This window comes from Spermophilus citellus, assembly GCF_964194105.1.
Source record: "Spermophilus citellus genome assembly, chromosome: 13".
NCBI classification, from domain to species: Eukaryota; Metazoa; Chordata; class Mammalia; order Rodentia; family Sciuridae; genus Spermophilus; species Spermophilus citellus.
Window position 1 is genome coordinate 86769716 of NC_138193.1, and position 23113 is coordinate 86792828.

A 23113-nucleotide genomic window follows, 5' to 3' on the forward strand; every position below is an offset into this window, starting at 1 on the left:
TCATTTATGCTTGGTGTGAGGATCAGGGATGAATGAAGCATCCTGGGAAGAATAAAGTAGCACAAGATCCCAAGGTGGAGTTAGTGAAGTGTTGAGGACTAAGTAAAGATAAAAATGGGAAAAGTGGAAGAGTCAGGAAAGAATTCAGGAATAGGGGGTGAGGGATTAGGGATGGAATGTGAACTCAGGAATAGGAATGAGAAAATGAAGCTGGGTGTTGAGTCCATTTCCTACTGGGGTAGAAGGGTTTTAAGGCAGCATCAAAATGTCCCCAACCCTCATGTCAAAAATGCCACAATCAAACCAACACATGAAAATATCATATGCACACTACAATGATTACAATGTTTTCATGACACCGAGAAATTCCTCATCCCCATCCTCCCCTTACCCCATTTCCCAGGACATCAGTTTCCATGGCCTTTACAAAGGCTTCAAAGAAGGAATTTGCTCTCTCTACCTCCATACACTATTTGAAGACTGTGCTGCCCTTAAACCAAATTGAATCTGATGATTCCTTATCTGATTTTTTACATCATTTTAATTAAGCTCGGTCAAACATGGCTTCTAACCCAGAATCATTTTTCGTAGCTCTGGGATTCCTCAAAAACCCAGAGCCTGCCAAGGAATGTTCTATTATAAACACTCTACTCCAGGGATTTCATGGCACTTTTAGGTCTTTACTTGGCTTTAGCAACCTTTTCTTTAGAGGCAGAGCCTGAGCTGCAGCTCCATGGAAATCATCCAGACTCACCATGCCATGCAGTTGGTTGGTGTCTCCTGCTCCAGGTGGGTGCGAGGTTGACGCCATCTTCAGAGCTAAGTGCTGAGACCCATACAGAGAGTCTTGAGGAGACCAGTGAAGGAACGCCTCTTCCCCATCAAAGAAAATTAGCTGGAGTGAGAGATCTGGCTTGGAGTCTAAGGCATTCTGGCAAAAAAGAGCAATAAAACGAGAGCAAAAATGCTGTGATGATTAAAAAAAAATAAAATAAAAAACAGCACTCTTTCTTATTAACTGAGAAAAAAATAGACATGCCGTAAAGAAAGAAAGATACCAAAGCAAGTGAAACGATGCCAAATTTTATTTCACACCACTTCCTCTCCAAAAATCATCACATTTCCCATGATCTACACTCTTATAAATCTCACCTTCTCTCTGTCCCTCTGAAAATAGAAGGCTCACATTTGTTTTTACTCCCCAGAGAATTGTGAAACTATGGAACTGCTGTGATGAATGCTGTGATAGGCCACCAGTTCCCCTTCAGGGGGACATGATACCCCAGTTGCTGGGGGAGCTGTCAGCAGCTTCAAGGACTGCCTGGGTTGCCCATCCTGGGCCAGTCCTACATCCTGTAACTGGCCTAGACAGGTGTGAAGGGCTCCCTAATGATGGTTGTACCTCCAGAGCACCTCAGAGATTGGCGGAGGCTGCTGTTGAACCAGCACCAGAGCTTGACTTCTCTCTCTGTCCAGTCCCATATCTTTTCCCTGCCAGTGTTCATCCTCCCTCATAAATGACCTGAATGCTAAACTCCACATCAGAATGTGTTTCCTGGGGAACACAGATTGAAATAAATACACATCTTTCTTGCCTCTCACCTTACTGAACTCTGCAATTTTTTATTGAACCTACATTCAAGAATCTGCTCTAGGAATGTTATAGGGACACTAAGAAAAATTATAGGCTTTCCTTTAAAGGGCCCACACTTTAGTTGGGTTAGGAGAGATAGAATAAGTTCATAAGCATGGTTAAATGTGCCAAGAGCCACAAGTGTAATATAAGTCCTCTGGAAACTGGAAAGAATGAGAGACAAAAATCCTTGGGACATCAAGGAAAGCATTATAAAAGAGACAGCATTTGAGCAGGACCAAGAAGGTGAATAGGATTCTGATCCACTTTACACTTTCCACTCTTGGACAACTTTTACCTTTTGGCTTCGTCCTTCTGGTACTGAAATCCCCACAGTCCTTCAACCCCACTGAAATCACTCATACTGAATTGTTTACCTTTTCACAGCCCTTGGCCCCCATGATATTCTCGCTTCATTCCACATTCAGCTTAAATTCCAGTACATCATTCTAATTGCTCCCTTGCCTCTCTCTGCCTGGTCAGACTTTCCTGGCAAAACATTACGTCCAATTCTTTACCTACCTTGTGCCTGCTCTCATGGAGCTGAACCAACCACACTGTTTGGTCTTGCTTAAAATTCATGACCACAAACCTCAAGTTGGCGTGTCATGTGAACTGCAGTCACACTGTTCTTGGCTCATTCACCCTCATACTCTGCTGGCTTTTCACATTCCTCCTCTCCCTGACCTGCAACACCTCAGCCAGCTCACTCCCAACTGATGACCTTGATTTCTTCCTGCAGTGCTCATATTAGATGCCAGTCTCTCCTCGTGTGCTCTAAATCCTATCCCCTCTCATTTGTTCAAGGACATCACTCCAGCAAATACCATTTCTCCTACATCATCAATGTTTCTATTCCTGCTGGATAATCCCCATCAACCTGAAAATACACATTTGCAACTGTCATCTTAAAATATTTGGCCCCACTACTTCCACCCCCATTTTTAAGCCCTTTTACAGAAAAACTCCTTGACAGAGTTTATCTATTTTCACTGTCTCCAATTCCTATTCTTCAACCTACCCCAATGAGGCTTTATCTCCTCCATCTACTGAAACTGCTCTTGTCGAGGACACTATCACCTCTACATGGCTAAGTCCAAAAGTCAACTCTCAGCCTTCATACTGTATTTTACCACATAATCATCACAGATTTTGTGCCCCAAAAATAAAAAAGAAAAATTTTTTTGGAAAAAAAGTGGGGGGTATGACCACTGTGTAAAGCTTTTTTAAAAAAAAAATTATGCCAGTATTACTTAAAAATCACTTATTACTAAACTGTCTACAACACAAGATTAGGATGCACAGAGTATTTATGACTATATATTAAAACTGAAGAGTCCAAATTGGCACACATTTCTTCATGACAATTTAGCAAACATATTTCCAGTCTGAAAAAGAAGTGACATATTGATTGTCATTGATTTGTGCATTATAGTCAAAATACTACACTTGAGAAAATTTACTACAGTGTTGCAAAGTATTAAATTTAACAAAATTTAATCTATGGCCAAAGAGTCTGCATGGCTATCACTGATTTTGTTATGTGATGCACTTTTCTCAGTGCCATTTAGACAAGATGTGTTTACCATTAGTACCACACAGCACTTTAAACTAACCGCACAAGTCAGCTTTCAGAAATATATCAGTAGTGCACCAAATTCTCAGCTCACAGCTTGCAGTTCCCAAGAAGAAAAATGTGCAACCATGTGCCACCGGTGAATACATTGCTGCTCTGGTTACCTTCAAAATGGTATGATGAACAGAATCACAACCATGCAACGATTTACACAATGAAAAGTTATAAGCCAGATTTTGGACTGAATAAACAGGGCACAACAATTATGTCCTAAGGGACTCCCTCTGCCTCTCCTATATGGCCCCAGAAACCAGATCCCATGATTTCTTCTTCTTTTTTTTTTTTTTCAATTAATTATTTTGCTGGAGCATATCTTTTAAGGAACTTCTAAAATGAAACAATACATAGGAGTGAACATTCTTGAGCAAATGAAAATATCTTCATTCTGTTGTCATATTTGATTTGGCTGGATATGAGGATTCTGCAAAGCAAATTATTTCTATTTAAAATATTTAAGGCCCAATTTCATGGTCTTCTAGCTCCCACGATTTCTGCTGAGAAGTCAAATGCCATTCTCATTCTACTTTTATATGACCTATTGGAATTCCTGGAATGATTCTCCAGAAGTATTCATTATCTCTTTTCTTACTGTTCTTCGTTCTAGAAAAGATAGTTCTTCTACTTTAGAATCCAACCCTTTTACTGATGTTTTAAAATAGTTTTTGTTTGTTTTGTATTGGGAATTAAAGCACCCAGGGATAGTTTGTCTCCAAGCTACATCCCCAGCCTTTTTTGTTTTTTATTTTGAGACAGGTCTCGCTGAGTTGCCGAGGCTGACCTTGAACCTGCAATCCTCCTGCCTTGGCCTCTCAAGTCACTGGGATTATAGGTGTACACCATTGCAATTGTATTCAAATTAATATTTAAAATAGGGACTGGGATTGTGACTCAGCGATAGAGTGCTTGCCTAGCACATGCAAGGCCCTGGGTTCGATCCTCAGCACCACATAAAAATAAAATAAAATAAAGATATTGTGTCCAACTATAACCAAAAAATAAATATTAAAAAAAAATATTTAAATAGTATTTTTAATTTTCAAGAGCCTTTTCTTACTCTGTGATTGTTCTGTTATTATGCATTCTGGTTTTGTTTCATGGATGTAACTACTCTCTCTAAGGATATTGAAAATAGTGTTGAGTCATCTTCTGCTCCTTATACTATTCTATTTCCTCCAACTTCCTTTTTTCAGTTTTTATTATTTATTTTGCTTTTTGTTTTCTTTCATGATGGAGACTGTTCTCAAATGTCTGGTCATCCTTTGTGTTTATTCATATTAAAGAATAAACAATGAAACCCTGGTTAGAGACACAAATCGGTTAGCTTTGCTGCAGCACAATCTAGCACCCATGAAGTGTTTTTATTGAGAATCCCCAAATGTCCCTCTCTGTGACATAAGGTGATCCACATTCTCCAATCCTCCAGTTTCCTATCTGGTGAGTGTCTGCTGGCTGCTGGTTATTGGGTTTTGGAAATGGGGAAAAGACTGACCATCTCATTGTTCAAAACGTAAAAATGTTCACTTAATCTCTCAGATTTCCCTGTGGCACCTCATTACTGCTCTTGTCTATATCTGATGTCCCCAAGTCCAGAATCTCCTTGATTCAATTTCTTTAGAAAATATTCTCTCATCTTCTGCAGAGGTGCCCTGGGGCACTCACCTACCCTACCTGCTGGTTATGAATCAGGAATGTAAAATCTGAGTGTTCCTTATATGGACTTATAAATTCTCTGCACCAGCTCCCTGCCTCACCCCTGCCTCCCTAAGAACATCATTCCTCCAATTCCTGAGTCGTTCCAGGATTTCATCAAGAGACCAGCTGGCTTCATCTGATTCTCTCCCGATTCTGATGTGTCATTTGCCATCTCCATCCACTTCTACCTTCATGTTGTGGTTCCTGTTAACATGTGTGCCCTACTTTCTTCAATGGTGGAATTTTTCTTATTGTCTTTAGGGTGCTCTCATAAAAAAGAGAAGAAAGTGTCTTTATCATCTGAAAACTAAGTTATCTGTTGCCAAACATTTTGATCATCTTAATGTTGCTCCCTAATTAGCCCACAAATTTCATTTCATTTTAAACCTCCAAAACTCCTGATAGCACTAAGCAGAGGATGTAGCTGTGCAACATACATGCACTCAGGATTTAATAAGTACCAAGCAGCCAAATAGATTTTCTCATTGGCAAAGATGCAAGACGTATTCTTCAGAAGAGACATTCTAAGCTTCCGGCTATTTAAAGAACTTTTAATGCTTCCAAAGTTCTAGCTCCAAATCAAACAGCATAATTCCAGAGCATGAGGGCAGTTCCAGGAGGTAATGTCCATCTTCTGCAAGCTTAAAGGTTTGGGTGCCTCACTGAAATTTCAAAAGCAGAGTGATTCCAACAATCAGAGCAGTGCCTTACTTTCATTCTGTTCTCTTAGTACAAGTTCATTTAGACAGGAATAGACTGTTGTGGACACTGATTCTGAGTCCCATGAGGCAACCTGCTCTTTTTGCTTCTTTTCAGGAATGACAGGAAAAATAACAATGGCCTTCCATTTCTAGTAACTTAGCTTGTACCTTGGAGCTAGAAGAATCTTTGTGGCCTGATTTGTGCAGGTCTTCATGAAAATATTATAAATGCCTAGTTATCAGGATTCACATAGTTGATGAATTATCTGCAGTCATCCCCAATTAAGAGATTAAGCTAATGCCACAGTAACAAAGTATAACAAGTCACCCCAAACTCAATGGATTAAACACAATAATTATAAATGCTCCTGGGACATGAGTCAGCCCAAGGAACAACAAGCCTACAGTGGGTTGGGGTGGAGTAGCTCTGTTTCACCCTGCATTCAGCGAGGTTTCCTCTGCTCTATGGGTGTCTCTGATCCTCCTGCTAGAACTGGAAGGCCAGCCAGAGTCTGATCTTCTCAGGGTGACAGCAAAGAAAGACACAAAATAGCAAGCACATTCCCAGCCTCATGGCATATCCACTAACAACCCACTGACAAAGGCAAGTCAATAACCAAATCCAGAGCCAAAGGATGAGGAAGTATAACTTGCTACAAGGGAGGACACAGCAAAGTCACAGGCAAAAGATGTGGATATGTAATTACAATCCTATTACTGGAGATGGGAAGGGCTGCCAAGAATTGCCATCTCTCAGGTCACTTCCCACCATCACCGGCCCAATCTATGATGGCTGAAGAACTTAGAATAAGACCTTAATGATAATTTAGTTAAAATATAACTGGAAGAATAAATTTGATGCTCTCCAAGTGTACAGTCAAAAAATTTTTTTAAAATCCTCCACATCACCCTTTACCTCTAATAGAAAAGGCAAAGAAGAGAACGTACATGGTGACTCAAATTTTTAAATGGCAATCCTCATCCAACAATTCATTCAGTACTTTTTATTTCTGGTGACCAAAAACATGTGTGAGCTATGTGGCAAAAGGTAAAGCTGCTCACCAAGAGAAAATACACCAGCTAAACAAAACCGTGCCTTAACATAACACTTCATTTCATGTCCTTACACTAGAAATGCAAAAATGAAAAATTAAGCTGTTAAATCAGCTTCTGAACTCCCTCACCCTATTGCTGGAGAAAGGCACATGTGAAAAGCAGGGCAAAGCATGGGATAAAAGCATCACAGAAGGTTCAGAAAACAAAATAAGATGAAAAAAAACAGAAAAACGAATACTGAGAGTTATAAACAATCCTTGCTTTCTTCAAGTTCAGGACATCCACAAAAATAGAACCAAATATCTCTATTACTTCCATTACAAGATAAACCTTTTACTTCTTTATACCCATTGTATCAAAGGCTGGACCCTTCATAAAGCTCTGGGGGAAGAAAAGATGTTTTTTGCCCATGAACAAAGTTTTTTGTTTTTGCTTTGTTGTGTTTACTTGGTTATGAGTGATATCAGAACAAAATGTCTTCATCTAGTTTAGCACTTTTTTCCAATAGCCCCTAAGAACACAGAGACTGAAATAACATCTGAGAGTCCCCAAAGTACTTTGAGCTGGGAGGATAACAAAAGCTCTGCTATGCTACATAAAACTGAGCTGAGATTCAGAGATAATAGCAATAATGCATTTCTGCTTCATGCTTTTCATCTCGATATGTCTGAATTACCCACTCTACTTTAGAACCACGTCCCTGCAGCTCCCTTTCCCCAACTCAAGACCCACCATCTCTCAGATCAGAAGGTTGTGATGTTTCCTCGCTGTATAAATAAGAAATAAACATAGTTTATTATATAACAAAATTCTTATACTTGGGCCTGTACTAACCTTCCTCCTTCTTCATTATTTGTAAAGAAATGTTGTATTTAATTTAATATGTACTCAAGGATGGCAAACCAGGGGCCAATTAATGAATGTACTGTCACATATCTTAGGCTTATTATCCATCGTTGATGATTTGTATCATGTCATCTTCCAACGAATATTGCTTCAAACTCATATCATTTTGAAACAAAATACAAAAATATTCCAAAAAGTTTCAATTTCCAAATGGCCTTCTCACTTCCCCAAGGAGTCCAGAGTTCACTCAGAGTTACTGCTAATATATGTTATCCTAGGAGTCAACAAAAGGAAAGTAGATACCTTCAAGGAAAGAAGTCTCTTGTCTAAGGCTCGAGCAAGTTCCAGAATCATTGCACACGGCACAGCTGAATCAGTGGCTCCCACAAACACTCTGTGGTCCCAGTGGGGAAAATACTTGGAGTCATAGTGGCAGGCAAGGACCAAATGTCGTTTAGCAGTGGGGTCAAGGGTGCTGATGATATTTGAGAAAGACCGGTACCCAAGGGGCGTCTTACTCAGAAAGGTGTCTACTTCCAAGACCCAGTCAGCCTGAAGTCTCTGAATTCGCTGCAGGATGTGCTGATCAAAACAAAAACCAAAATTTCAGATCTAAACAGTTTTCATTTATTAATTATGTTTTTAAAGTTTTATGTGATAGATTTCAGTACACATTCATTGTGCTTATTAATAGTAAAACATTGCTATTAATTGCTCTTATAATCCTTAGCCATTTTCCTATTTAAATAACAAACTCATCCTCTCCCTCTCCCCTAATCTTCCTTCTATCAATCAATCCCAGCCAATTGTTAATACTAACCAGTGTTAATAGTTTGATGTAGGTCTTTCAACATAGCTTCTCCTTGCTTATATGAACCTGTTAGCGCACCAACGGATACATCTGCCGGAGGGTTGTTCATTTTATAGGAAAAGAATCCTACTTTACACATTACTCAGCCCTGTTGCATTCCTCACTTAACAATGTATCATAAACATATCTACACATTAGGATGGAGGCAGCTGGTTCAGAAGTATTAAAGTCAAGTTTTAAGGGGTTGGGGTTGTGGCTCAGTGGTTGAGTGCTTGCCTGGCATGCATGAGACACTGGGTTCGATCCTCAGTGCCGCATAAAGAAATAAAATAAAGGTATTGAGTCCATCTACAACTAAAAAAAATATTTTTAAAAAGTCAACTTTTAATATTTCTAAGAGTCTAAGAAGGCATGATTGAGAAATCATATATATCAAGGTCCTACAGGTCTCTAAGCTCTTTGAAGCTAGGAATCCCTAAAGGTAGCTGTTTTTGTCTCAAATGCATAGCATGTGCCCCAGGGCCAGCAAATGTTTCATATGTAATGAATATTAACTGAAGATAATTGACACCCACCTGCCAAGGGTCATGGAGAAAGAGCTCATAACAAGGGAATGGGTCGGGGATAGTTGAGGCCCCTGCCCACTGTAAGAATCAATAAGCAACTCTGATCCATGTTACATATCAAGAAGCTTTGCAGGGGGTGGAGGGGTGGGGGGGTCTGGGGTGTGGCTCAGTGGTAGAGAGCTCATCTAGCACGGGCAAGGCCCTGAGTTCAATTCTCAGCACCAAATAAATAAATGTATTAAAAAAAAAAAAAGGAGGAGAAGAAGAAGCTTTCCATCTGCATCCAAGACAGGTCCAGATCCATTGCTAATGCTGGGAAAAATAGAAAAGAATCTCTTTCCACGCTCTCTTGCCCACCTTGGGCCTTATGAGCAACATAGTGACTACTGGGAAGAAGCAGCAGATGGAGAAAGGACCATCACTTTTGGGACTGGAAGTGTCTGCCTTAATGACCTAAAATTTGTGGTGTGAGAAGAATGGGTAAGTTTATTGCTATTTCATTTTCCCTTTCCAGTCCTTATTTTCCCCTTGCCTCATTTTTCTTATTGTATTATTTTTTTTCTTTCTTTCAAATTTTATATACATGTTTATAAGTTATTTTTTTAAAAACTAAAAATGACAAACTAACAATCAAAATAACTAACAATTTGTCCCACAATTAACATCCAGAAGGGATAGACTTTGAGAGGATGAACAAATAACTTAGAATAATTGAAAACAAATGGGAAGGGTTTATTCCCCAAGGAAACATAGGATTTTCTATGCTAGCCAAGTCTTATGTGGCCTGCTGCTTGCTAATGTGATATGACACGTAGGCAAGGGCTTTGGAAAAACTATTGCAGGAAGCTTTCAGAGAAAGGGAACTTAACAGGGGTAAGATACTGATTCTATAATCAGTCCTAAACAGGTCAAATAAACAAGATTCTCAGCAAATCATTCACTCCTTGCTTTTTATAGTGGGTGAGTGGTGGCCTAAAGAACATTGTCACTGTCAAAGCTTATTTTTTCTATACAAGTTTACATGTTATGAAGTCCGCATTCATGTTTCACTTATTTTGTAATTCTCCACAATTCTTAGCACTGTGGTTTGCTTACAGAAGGCTATGGATTGACTGTAATAATAAATTGGGGTAGATGCAATAATAATATATAAAATTATATAATACAGAACCTAACTCTTTGAATAGAAAGAAAAAAACTGTGCAGCTAAGATAAGCTTTTGTACATATGGAAATGAGTTATCCCTAGAGTATAAAAAATATTTTTCCATAGAAGATATCGTCTTTAAAAAAGTATGTGTGTGTATATATATATATATATATATATACACACACACACACACACACACACACACACACCCCAGAATGTATATGTGTGTGTTTGTGTATATATATATATATATACACACTCCAGAACATCTGGTATCCAGATGATAAACTGCTCCATAAAAATGGCTTCTTCAACACCAAGAGTAGCCTAAAGAATGGACTGGGATTTTTAATGTTAGCATTGTTCAGAAGCCTCACATATAAACTCATTTATCAACTACTAGCGAGGTCTGGGCCATAATTTCTGATGTCTACATGGATACTAAAATACACACAAAAAAAATAGCAAATGCTCTAAAAGAGTTCTTCCTGAAGGAACCTTTTTGCATTCAATATAAATATTTGTATTTATCTTAGCAACTGAGACAAATAATATTTATAAACAATTAAATTGGCTGCAAAATCTGATTAGGTCACCAACCACCCTGGTGGTTGTACTTCTGACTTTCAGACTTAGTCTGCAAGTTCCCACTACAAGTCTCCAGGGATGAAAGGCTGGCCCCTTAATGTCTGGTAAGGAGCCTAGTAGATGACATTCTACTTCCAGATAGGGAAATAGGCGGATTAATTCTAAGTTAACATTAGTGGATGATCCTGGGTCTAATTTTAATTAAACTTAAATTCTAATTTTCAGATTTTGAGGAACAATGACATCAGTAGACCATAATTGTATGGAGGAAGTAGATTCTCCAGTATTTGTACTAAGTCTACAAACACTGTTGTCAGATACTGCACTCTGCCCCTGTGAACTTCAGGTACATCTTCTTGGACGTACCTGAAATAAGTGTGGGGTTGCAAGCTGAAGGCCCTCCATACAGGCCCTCCACACAGTGCCTGAGGGTGGACACTGGAATACCCACACCACTGGATACGTTCAGTTTGGTGTCTCAGAAGCACTGTGCACCTTTGGGGGATTTTAGATACTGATTCTTTTTTGTATGATGGATGTTTTTGACTTTTTTTTTTTAAAGAGAGAGTGAGAGAGGAGAGAGAGAGAGAGAATTTTCAATATTTATTTTTAGTTCCCGGCGGACACAACATCCCCATTGGCATGTGGTGCTGAGGATCGAACCCGGGCCGCACGCACGCCAGGCGAGCGCGCCCCCGCCCGAGCCACATCCCCAGCCCCTTGACTTTTTTTTTTAAATCGTTTTATTAAGGTCATAGGTTCTGTGGGCAGGAATTCAGATAGAGGAGAAGACCCCACCATGTCTGGGGTCTCCTCTGAAGAGCCTCAAACACCTAGGGGCTGGAACAGTGAGGTGCAGAATTCTTCACTTTTGTGAGTGCTGCCTGGACTTGGATGACCAAAAACCAGATAAGATGGACCATTGACCAGAGTACCTCACATGTGGCTTCTCCACATGGCCAGGCTTTTTTCAGCACAATGGTTGGGTCCTGACTCTTCTGGTTTGCTTCTTTAAGACAAAGGATATTTCTTGATCCATCATGAGGCCTTATCATTCTGCTTTTTTAAGTTATTTTTTATTCCAACCTTAGATAAAAATCACTGACTACTTCAAAATTCAATGCCTTCACATTACTTATTCTATAAACAAGTTATTTACTCAAATAAAAGTATTCTAATAATTCTATAGGTAGTTTTAGGGTCACTGATTAAAGACCATGAAAATGTAGATTGTAACATGTGATCCCCCAAAATATTCTCTTATCCTGAAAAAGAATGCATAGCAATGCATATCTTTATTGATAACTGCAAAAGTTAATTCATTAATCAATATTATATCAAGTCCACAGTTTTTCAGATTTGAGAATCTTCTCTAGGTATAACCTTATAGCTTTGTGAGTTATAAAACTTCTGATCTATCTCTCAAAAAGGCCTCACAAGGAAAAAAAAATGCTAAAATTCTTGTCTCAGTTCCAAGTGAAAGACTCTAATCCTAATCAAATTAAGGTTATTAGTGTAGTGCCCTCATAATTACTCTGTCATCTACCTCATTTTTAAAAGGAGATGCCCTTTGTCTTTTACAATGTAGGGGATAGGTCTCTAAAAATTAAAGGTGATTTTGCTTCTCAAAAAAATTATAAAACTGAATCTCTTAAGTGAAATTTCTAACACAACCATCCTGTTATGATTTATTGCTCCATCAGCCGACTGCACGGACAGCCCAGCCTCATTCCCAACACATTCTAAAACAACGTCAGTCAATTATTCCTTTGCCTCCACCCCTAGGAGCAGTGGAAAATATTACTGTGGATTTAAAAACTTTTAAATGAATATGTATTTTGTAACTCACTGTGTTTGTTGACTTTTACAACCCATAGGCAAGGAATTCAGACCTAAAGTATACATGTGTTTCCAGGTATAAACAGCCTTCTGAGCAAATAGTGTGGGAAAATGAAAAAGGTTGAATCAAGTGAGCACTGTAGACCTATGTTTTCTTCTAACAAAGAACTGAGGGTTTTGGAAAGCACAAGTGATTGCCTTGACCTTTTAAGAAAATGCTCGGGAGATGAGGTCCAGAGAACACTGTTGAAATGAATGGCATGTACCTCACACTCCAACTTGGATTTGAGAAGATACAGAGCTGGAACTGTTTAAGTATGCCTACCACAGAGTTGGTTCCTCTCAGCTCTCGAGTGATAGGATGGAGAAGTCAAGCACATTTGGGTCCAGATTCTGGCTTCATCACTAGTACACGCATAACCTTAAGCAAATTAATTCATTTACCTAAACCTCTGGTCTTTTTAAATCCATAGCTTTGGGATAATAATGGCACCCACAGGTGGCATTGTTTTGAAGACTGAATGAAATATAAAAGGGCTCAGTGGAAGTCAATCATCATCACTGTTGTTCCTCTGTCTGCCTAAAGGTTAGAAAGTACCAAGGTCCTCTTACGGTCTGTCTCCACCATCTAATTCCTTAAGACAAGAGGAGCTGATTGGATGAAGACAAGAGGTTGGTGGGGCAACAGATACATGGCTGTCCTGTAAGACTAATGGGGCAGAAAGAGGTAGGAAAAGAAGAGCCCAAAGCCACAAAGTGGACCTTACAAGTCTCTCTGGGCAGCTGGTATCAAGGTCTTTGCTCTGAGAAGTGCAGGGCAGGTGGAGTAGTTTTAGAGGAAGATTAGAGGGTCCAGTCCCGTTCCTTATCAAGATGTCCCTCAAGATGGAGCTAGTTTGAAAAAGCAGATATTCAGAGGTGGGATTTCAGATTGCTTAGGAAGACATACAATAAGGAGACAAAGAGAAATTCAAGGTCTAGCCCAGCTAAAATTCTAATTCCACCCTTCACAGCAGAGTCTGCCAAACAGCAGTGGTAAGATTAGTGAATCCTAACATCAGTTTAGTGGGTCATGACCAGTATTTTTTTTTTAATTAGCAAAACAGAAATTAACAATATCCCGGTGTATTACAGGTAATGAGAATGAGCATTTATCACAAAACATTGGTTTCAGCTACACATATCTTTATGTTTGTATGTATAAAATGTAAAAAAAAAAAATACTTTCACTGTGGGTCAAAGTCAGAAGTTTGAGAAGCACTACTCTAGAAGAAGTAGCTCATCACTGCCTCAGAGGAGAAAGCAATTTCCCTAAGGGGAAAGAAAGATGACTGACAACTGACAATACAGTGATTCACTCTTTGCCCAAAGCTGTTAGGAAAGGACTGGCAAAAGTTGCTGATATTGGGTTTAAGGGTTAGGAGCCTGGGGCATGTTATTGAAATGGTCAAGAGCTGATACTTCAGACCTAGATTTCACAAAGATCTATTGAGATAAACATGTATTGCTTAATTCAGAAGACATTTCTATGACAATGAATAAAGAAGTGACAAATCTGAACATTAAATACTTCAGATCTTCAGCCATGACATCATCATCCCTAATTGGAAAACTAAATATTTAACAACCTTTAGATTTGTACATCATCTTCTTACCTGCCGAGCCGCATAACTTCCAGGGGATCCTGGATATCGCTCTATGAGCAATGGTCGTAGATCATTTTGCCACATTTGAGAAATACTGGTGCCTTCTGCAACTTGCCGAAGAGACGATGAATTCAAAATGGCTGGTTGGTGGTAATTCTGAGGATCAAATGAAATTGCTTAACTGGCTATCACTGCATATTTAAGACAGACTGACACATTCGCAAATAATTGCATTAACTCTCAAAATAAAAGAATATTTTTATATCATATGACATGGGTAAATCAAACTACTCAACTAAGAAATTGGCCTCTTCCATTCACAAAGTTAAAATAAAAAGTTTGGCAGCTTATTTTAAAAACAAAATTGTCAGAATGCTTTTAACCTAGGAATTACTGTTTCATGCCTATTACCTATATAAATTTGAATGATGTCTGAACAATTGCTTTGTAAAATTAGGTTTAAAAATATCAGTTATGGAGAGGCTCCTGCTTCCCACATGTGAGGCACTGGGTTCAATTCTCAGCACCACACAAAAATAAATAAAGGTATTGTGTCCCTCTATAACTAAAAAAATAAATAAATAAATATATCAATTAACGGTCTCTTAAGAAAACTACAGTCAACAAAACAATATGCTTTGCTAGCACACTTACTTTGTAAAAAGCAGTGTTGTTACAGAGTAAGTATTGTCACAAACCAGAGAGACTGTATTCAAAAGCTTCCAGCTGTCATTCATAGGTGAATGACCTTGGGTAAGTTTCTTAACTTCTCCTTCCCCCAGAAAAACTAATAAAAGAATTTGATCTAAATCCACACTATCCATCATGAGAGCCACTAGCCACGTGTGACTAAGAAGGACTTGAAATGTAGCTAGTCAAATTGGGATGTGCTTTGTATAATATCAACTCTGGATTTTGAAGACAGTATAAAAAAAGGTAAACTATGTCATGCATAATTTATAGTACATTATTAAAATTAATTTCATTTGTTGTCTTTGTACTTTTGTAATGTAGTTACCAGAAAATTTAAAAATGACATATGAACATATCATTATCTGTTTCTATTAAACAGCACTGATTCAGATATTGTTGCCATTCCTTTCAATTTGAGCTTGATGATCCTACAATCTGCTAAATAGTAAACTTTTAAAAAAATGCAATTAAAATTATTTTAATATTCTATTGACATTCACACTCTTAGGTACACTTATATATTAAAAACAAAACTTAAAAAGCTAAATAAACTTCAATTTCAAATTTGCATCTTTGGTGTGACTTCACACATGCCATATTTTCTTATGATAATGGAATGATTAATCATTCATACATTGTATGTCTATTACTCAATGATGGAATGTGTTACACTCCTCTTCAAAGGGAAGTAGATGATGGATCAGATGACTTTTTCCCTGAGGGGAATGATAAGAGTGACATAAGGATACTGAGTTCTTTGGAATGTTAAAGAGAAATTGAGGGAGACTTGTCTAGTTACAGTTCCTTCCTGTACCAGTGAAGTTGGATATGTTGAAATAATCATGCAGATAGTTTCACTCCAGATGAATTACTGCGTGTGACTGGTGAGAAACTGTGGAATTAGAAAATGCTTATTGCCTAATTGCTTAGATTTCTCTACACTGTGAGATGGCCAGTCTCTGGTATTTATCATGCAAAAGAGCACAGCTGTTGGATCAGACATATCCTCTCAACTCAGCATCCTCTGTTTAACATGCTATAATTCTGGCCAGGATACTTAACCTCCTTAAGGGTCCATTTCCTCATCTATACAATGGAGGCAATAACACCTACATTCTAGGCTAAATAGAATTAAGTTAGCTAATATATGTATACTATCATTGTAACTATTCAATGTTTTAGTTCTATTTTATTATCTTCTATCAAACACTAAAGAGGGATAGAAAGTTAGAGCTGAAAAAGCCACTTACAGATGATCTAGCCCAACCTCCTTGATTTATAAATGAGGGGAAACTGAGGTTCATAGAAGTCAGCTTGTTATCCGAAGCTATAGGAGAGCTACAGGCAAGTCCATGTAGAGATCCCTGGCCTGTGGGCTCCTAATCCTGTGCTCTGCCTCATCTATGTACTCCAGTTTACTCCTGAATGCTGTTGCTGTGCCTGAATGTCTTCAGGTTTCTGTTTGTTTATTAGTAACACATTTCTAGGTATGTTTTCTTAATAGATCTGTCACTGCCATCTTGGTATCTCCAGGGTCTAAGTCATGATGTTAGGTCTCAAAATAGCACTTGAAGAAAAAAGCTAAAGCTAAAAGACGAAACAATGGAAATGGAAAAAGAAGAAAATAGAGGCAAGGTCTTAGGACTTCTATTGATAAGTAATACTTAACCTCCGAACAGGAGCCTGCCTGTCTCTCCTTTGGTCACTAGCCTCCCTACAGGCCTCAAAACACTCTGAGGCTCTGCTCCCTTGGGGCCTTCGACCAGCAGTGCCACTTCAGGCTATTTTTCTTCCTCTTCACCTGGCAAACTTCTACCCGCTCTGGCCATGGTGTAAAGGCCTCCTCCTGTGGGTTAATATCTTTATTCATACACCCTGTATGAAATATTAGCTGCATGAGGGTTGAACTGTCTTATTTACCTCTCTCTTCCTCTCCATAGCCACTCAAGGGGCTGGTTCATGTTAAGCATTCAAAAAATGTTGGCCAAATTCATCAAATAAGGAATCAATAGGTGAACTATCTTTCTAAAACTGTCTTCATTAAGAATGTGTTTATATGTTAATAAAGTAAAATTTGCATCTTTGTCATCAAAAACATCAACTCAGTCAAATACACAAGCAAGTATAAAGACAGGACACACAAGAGGCTACCTGCCAAGGAGCCAGGAGGTCACAAGGTTCAATATTAGCGGGTTTCATTCATTTTGCATTTCGGAATGTAGATGCTTCTGCCAATTTTGATCTAGGTTGGCCCAGGGCGGTCAGAGTGATAGTCAAAAATTGTTGTGTTGCTGCTTGACTAGTGAGTATCTTGTTTTCTGTTTACTATCTTACTCTAGCCCAGAGCCTACCTGGTCATTGTGCTCAAAGTCCTTCATTCCTGCGCTTCACATTCACAGTGAAAGAAAATCAAGTTCATGTTTAAATGAGTGATTTACAGAGGCTTGAAAAAGTTCTTATGAGACTTATGAAAAAACAGAAGCAAAATATTCCTTCAATGTCTCTAACTGTAAGGCATATTTGTAGATGAAACAGCTGAAAACCAGTACCCCCATATATAATTTTGGGGGTGCTATTTTTCAGCTGTGTTTCATCTACAAATATATATATAAATTTTTATATAGACACTCATGAATCCAGAGACTAATGTGTGCTCCTTAACCTCCAGAGATCAAGCAATTCATTAATGTACTTCCGTAAAGGGTCCTCTTCCTCCCTGCCTCTCTGGGAGCAAAGATATCCTATTGACTCACAGAGATACAAGCTTCCCAGTCATTGCAGGATAGAAAAGGTAAAACAGCTACACTTAGTTTATTACTTAGACTCATCTACTATTAAACCCCGTATGGAAGAGCATCTGACCTTCCCACTCTAAATAGTATATACATTCAATAATTAAGGAGTCTTAGTCTCAGAACTCCATAAATATAAACACCTACGTGCAGATGAAAAGACCAAATAAGAGGAGAAACCTGAGGGGGGAAAAGGGTGCGCTCAGTGGGAAGACAGTAACAGAGGCAAAAACAGAGTTGAGCCCAGCAGTAAATGCAAACCCCAAGTTATTCTAGGTTCATTTCAGTTTAAAGTCACTTAGACAATTTCCATTGGTGCAGGCATTCTCAGAGGAGCAAGGTTCTATTACAGTCCTGGCCTTGTCTTTTCATCCAGGCAGAAAGGACAATAAGTCTGCTCTGGGTGACAAGAATCTTTTAGCTAAAAAAAAAAAAGTGTGAACCAGCTATCCTGAAGCATCTCCTCTCTGCTAATCACATGGTGCTAAGTCAGAGAGGGGTTTAGTTACATAATTTAGAGAGTTGGCCCAGCTTGCAGAGTAAGTTGAGATTCCAAACCACTGAATTAAAGGGAAATCCTCATAGACATGCCACCAATTCAAGTCAAGCTTCCAACCTATAGGAGGGCTCCAGCCAGCCCTCAGATTAACACTTCTGTCTGCCTGCAAATTTAACTCAGCCAGCACTTATTGAACTTCTGTGTGTTACATGCCACTGACATTACAAATGCAGCTGGGAAAGAGTTGGGAAGTGAATGAGATAACATCTGTCTTTTTAAAATGCAAGCAGTCCCTTCTTAAAATTAGAGCATAGCAGGCTTTAAAAACAATTGAAGGTCAATTCCCAGCTTCCTCATTTATTAGCAGTGTCTAAGAAAAGTTTTCTAATGTGTAAATGGGTGTTATAGTACTTACCCACAAAACAGAAGAGGTTCCAAAAGGATGTGTTCTTTTTCCCTCTGTCGACACCCAGCCTACCACTGAGCTCCCTGTCCCTGCCTTGGTGTCTCCATGGTTGCTTCCAGAAGACTCATGCAGGTGGAAGGGTGGATGACTAAGGTCTTAGAGTAATGGAGGAGAGAAACCCTAAAGATTTAAAATACATGTAGTTCTGGCCAGGCATGGCAGTGTACTCCTGTAAAATCCCAGCAACTGGAGAGGCTGAAGCAGGAGGATTGCAAGTTCAAGGCCAGCCTCAGCCTCTTAGCAAGGCCCTCAGTAACTTAGTGAAACCCTGTCTCAAAAATAAAAAACAAAAAGAGCTGGGGTTGTAGCTCAGTGGCAAAGTGCCCAATTTCAATCCCCAGTACCAAAAAAATTAAAATACATATGGCTCCATAAGCAGAAGAATATAAAATGCTATAGAAAACATTTAACAGTTTTCCAAAGCCCACTCTGGAGTACTGGAGTAGGCATCCTAGGTGATGCCAATTATCCTGTATGTGGTTCCCATCTTCAAAAAAAAAATCTACCTTTTAGCTGGGCACAGTGGCATAATATATAATCCCAGCTATTCTGCAGGCTGAAGCAGGAGGGTTGGCAACTCAAAAAAAAATTCTTTTTAATGATTGGTGCTTTTCATGAAAGTATCATGCTCCACACAGGCCAAATAAACATTAGCTGAAATTAAAAAAAAAAAAAAAAAAGATTGGTACTGCAAAAAGAAAAAAAGTAACCATGCCTCTTCATCCTCCCTAATTATATATGTGTGGGCCCACTTGGGAGTTTAAAGATTTATGATACTGTTTCCATGGAAAAATTGTTTCCAGGTTTCAAATAACCAGATCATGGTCTTCTATACACAACCATACACCACTGTTCATCTGTTTTTACATATTAGATGCCACTGAAAGAGACACACCTTTATTTCAAAACAAAGGAAATAGATTTAGAAATCGATGCTTTCTTTACCACACCTCTCCTGTTGGCAGACCAGAGTACCAAGGGCACACCTCACATGATTAAAATATCCAAATGTCATAAAAAGCAGGAAGGTATGTATTTTAGAGTGAACTGAGTCATCACCAGGCTGCAAGCTGTAGCTGGTTGCCTGGAAGACTTTATGAAGGCCTACAGCACAAGGGAGGGGGGGGGCTAGAAATGTGGAAATGTCACAGTTGATTGTCATTTACTTATACCATTTGCTTCATCTGCTTATGCCACTTGAAACTATTTAGTTTCCCAATGGAACAGTGATTAAAAGCTTCTTAATATAAACAGTAGGAACTCATGCATTAAAGACATTTCTCAAAAGTTAAATTCTCATTAACTTAAAACACTTTAAGAATCACACGGCACCTTCTCCTACCCACAAATACCCCCTGCTTACACATGCCTACAAATGATTCCTTCCGAACAGCTAGTTCTAACAGTTTCCATCTCATTCTCATTCATTTAGAAGTGTCTTACACATCTGGTGTGGCCCCACATTCTGGTTATTAATATCCCCTTCCCCATGTCTGACCCATAAGGTATTCCCAGAGGAGTAATGAATATGAGAATTTTGCATGTAATTTAATGGTCTTCTTCATGGGCATCACTTCTAGCCAACCCCAGTGGGAAGTTATTTTCCTTGAAATGACTGGAGTTGACCTCCCTCTCACCCCCATCAGGTTCCCTGTAGCTGCTGGTCTCCCTAGATAAGTGGGTGCCTGGTGTAGGGTGAAGCTGATTAAGCCTGATCAGGACTGAAGTGGGCTATTCTCATACATATGCATGTGTTAGTGTGGGAGCGAGCAGTCACCAATGTGCCCTGCATTTCAAAAGTTTGAGTAGACACAGGCGTTCGGAAAGCATTTGGAAGAGCTGTTCAATAACATTGAAAAAGTTCATATCACTCCACTTTGCTGCTTTTTTGTAATTTCCTTAAAAGTATACCGTTTCACTTCGTGCCATTAACATTCGCAGGAGCCCTCAGCAACTTCATGATTTCAAAACTGTTAACGCAAGAAAAGGAAGTAATTGTGAATCTATTTACTTCACAGAGGAGGAATTACAAATCACTTTCATCATAAGTTCCTATATGAGAATTCCACTACAACTAGATGTGTTTCCCTGAAAACAGCATGTACCCTCTTTTAAGGGAAAAAAAAAATGTAAAGTGGAATTTCAGTTAAGGTTCTCCGTTCCTTAGAGTTGCTCCGCTTAATAAATCTAAAACAACACACGTAGGTCATGAGATGACAGGGAAACTTCAACACTAGGAGCGCATCCTTGGAGATGCAGAATGGGGAGCTGCGGGCACATCCCCAAGCGTTCCCAGCACCCTGGCACCCTGGCGGCCCTGGTGCTCCAAGACTGCTGGCCTCCAGGGTCGCGATGTGCCCTCGTTTGCTGCTTGCCCACCGCGGACAATACACACTCCCGGTGCCTATCAGCACGCCCATTAGACCATAGTCGAGGGGAAGCCAGTGACATCACCCAGGCCCCTACCCCCCACCCCACGTCTGCTAAGCAGCTCCGGGGCCAGCTGAAGCACCCTGGCGAGGACGCATTCCCGACTCCCCGGGGCCGCTGTGTTGGGGCGCCGGCTACTGAGCCCGGGACCGCAGCTCTGCCCTGCCTCGCCTCCCACTTTGCCTAGGTAGGGTTGGCCGAGCCCCGGGTCCCGGCACCCGCCAAGAGCCACTCAGGTACAATTACGCAGAAACAGACCCTCACCTTCTCTTGGGTCCAGGCAATTGGGGCCCGACTATAAGCACGGGCTGCCAGGGGCTGGGCGGCCAGCAGCAGCAGCAGGTGGAGGGTGCCCACGACGCGCCGGTCACCGCCGCCTGCCATCTCTCCAAAGCTGTGTGGGCGCGGGTTGCCCGGGCCGCCGGCGGTCACGAGCCCGAGAACGCGCGTCCGTCGCCTTCCACTTTCTCCACCCTTGGGTCGACTGCGCCCGCCTTCCCATCGCCTCCAGCTGCGCAACGCAGGCCGCAGCCGCAGCCCTCCTCCCCCAGACCTTAGCAAACCAGGGGGCTGGGCTGCCCTGGGTGACACAAGCTTCCGAATCCGAGGGAACAAAGAAGGCCACTTCTTTGTCTGGGAGAGGATGCAAGGAAGGAAGGAAGAGACATGGAAGAGCCTTTTTATGATCTTCAGTGCCATGCAGGGAAGAGAAAGGGAGAAAGGGTTCATCAGACCTTGGGGCTTAGGAAGTGTTTTTTTCTGAAGCTCTTTAAGAAAACATTTACTGAATATTCTGTACCAGGCCTTGTTCTACTGCCTTTTCCGTGATCCTCTAATCTACTAATCCCATTTGACAGATGAGGAAATTGAACCCCCTGGAGAAAGCCTGAACTGGAACCCTCAAATATAAATATTTATAACAGTGCATCTTTATCTTTTCTCACAAATAGTTGCCTGCCTTGTGAGAAACGTACATCCAAATTGAGAAGTATGGTTGAAGTAATTATATGAAATATATAAATTCTAGAATATATGGAGGCTCTCAATCTTCTCTAGTGTATGCCTCCAAAAGGAAAACCGAAAAACAATTTTATTTACAATTGTTCCTCTATTTCCATGGGTTCTGCATCCCAGGATTCAACCAATCATAAATCAAAAATACTCAGAAAAAAAATGCATCTGGCCGGGCGCAATGGCGCACGTTTGTAATCCCAGCCGCTGGGGAGGCTGAGGCAGGAGGATCGCGAGTTGAAAGCCAGTCTCAGCAAAAGCAAGGAACTAAGCAACTCAGTGAGACTCTGTCTCTAAATAAAATACAAAATAGGGCTAAGGATGTGCCTCAATGGTCGAATGCCCCTGAGTTCAATCCCTGGTACCCTCCCCCTCCAGAAAAAAAGCATCTGTACTAAATATTTTTTTTCTTGTTGCTATTCCCTAAATAATGTAGTATAGCAACTATTTACATTGCATTAGGTGTTGTAAGTAATTTATAGATGATTATACAGGAGGATGGTCATAAATTATATGCAAATACTATGCCATTGTGTATAAGAGAGTTGAGCATCAGTGGATTTTGGTGGGAAAGATACTGAGGCATAACTAACATCAAAGATCATTGTTACCCAAATAATACTATAAATAATAAATAAACAACAGGGTTGGGGATGTAGTTCAGTAGTATTGTACTTGCTTAGCATGTGCAAGGTCCTGGGTTTGATCTGCACACCAGAGAGAAAGAAAGAAAGATTTTGCATGTAGGTTTCTGATCCAAATTGTTATCAGGACTATTACTTCGCCATCCTCTTTTTCTGCCACAGTGAGGTTTAGGGCTTGGTCTCTCCTGAGTCATCTTCCAGCAACAGAGTTCCCAGAAAAAAATCAGAAAAGGGATGTTGAAAAAAAAAAAACAAAACTATTTCCTAGGAATTAGAGCAAGAATTGGAAGATAATAAGCACTGCTACAAGACCCATCCACTCTATTTTCCCAGGCTTGACTACAGGTCAGGTTTTAAATTCAGAGGACTGGCTGGGGAATATACACTGTCCTGCCCCCATCTGGAACTGCTAGGG

At 39.9% G+C, this 23113-nt stretch overlaps 1 protein-coding gene across 1 annotated transcript in view; it reads right to left on the reverse strand.

Moving 5' to 3' along the window:
- The window catches only part of QPCT (glutaminyl-peptide cyclotransferase), a 30117-nt gene extending 8545 nt beyond the window's left edge, over positions 1–21572 (reverse strand). Inside the window, exons 1-4 of the mRNA XM_081264095.1 lie at positions 21308–21572; positions 14173–14319; positions 7868–8146; positions 755–931 (exon numbers count right to left, since the gene is read on the reverse strand). Coding sequence (XP_081120221.1) covers positions 755–931; positions 7868–8146; positions 14173–14319; positions 21308–21427 — 723 coding nt within the window. The 5' untranslated portion in view covers positions 21428–21572. The remainder of the gene's footprint in view (positions 1–754; positions 932–7867; positions 8147–14172; positions 14320–21307) is intronic.
- Positions 21573–23113: the final 1541 nt, after the last annotated feature.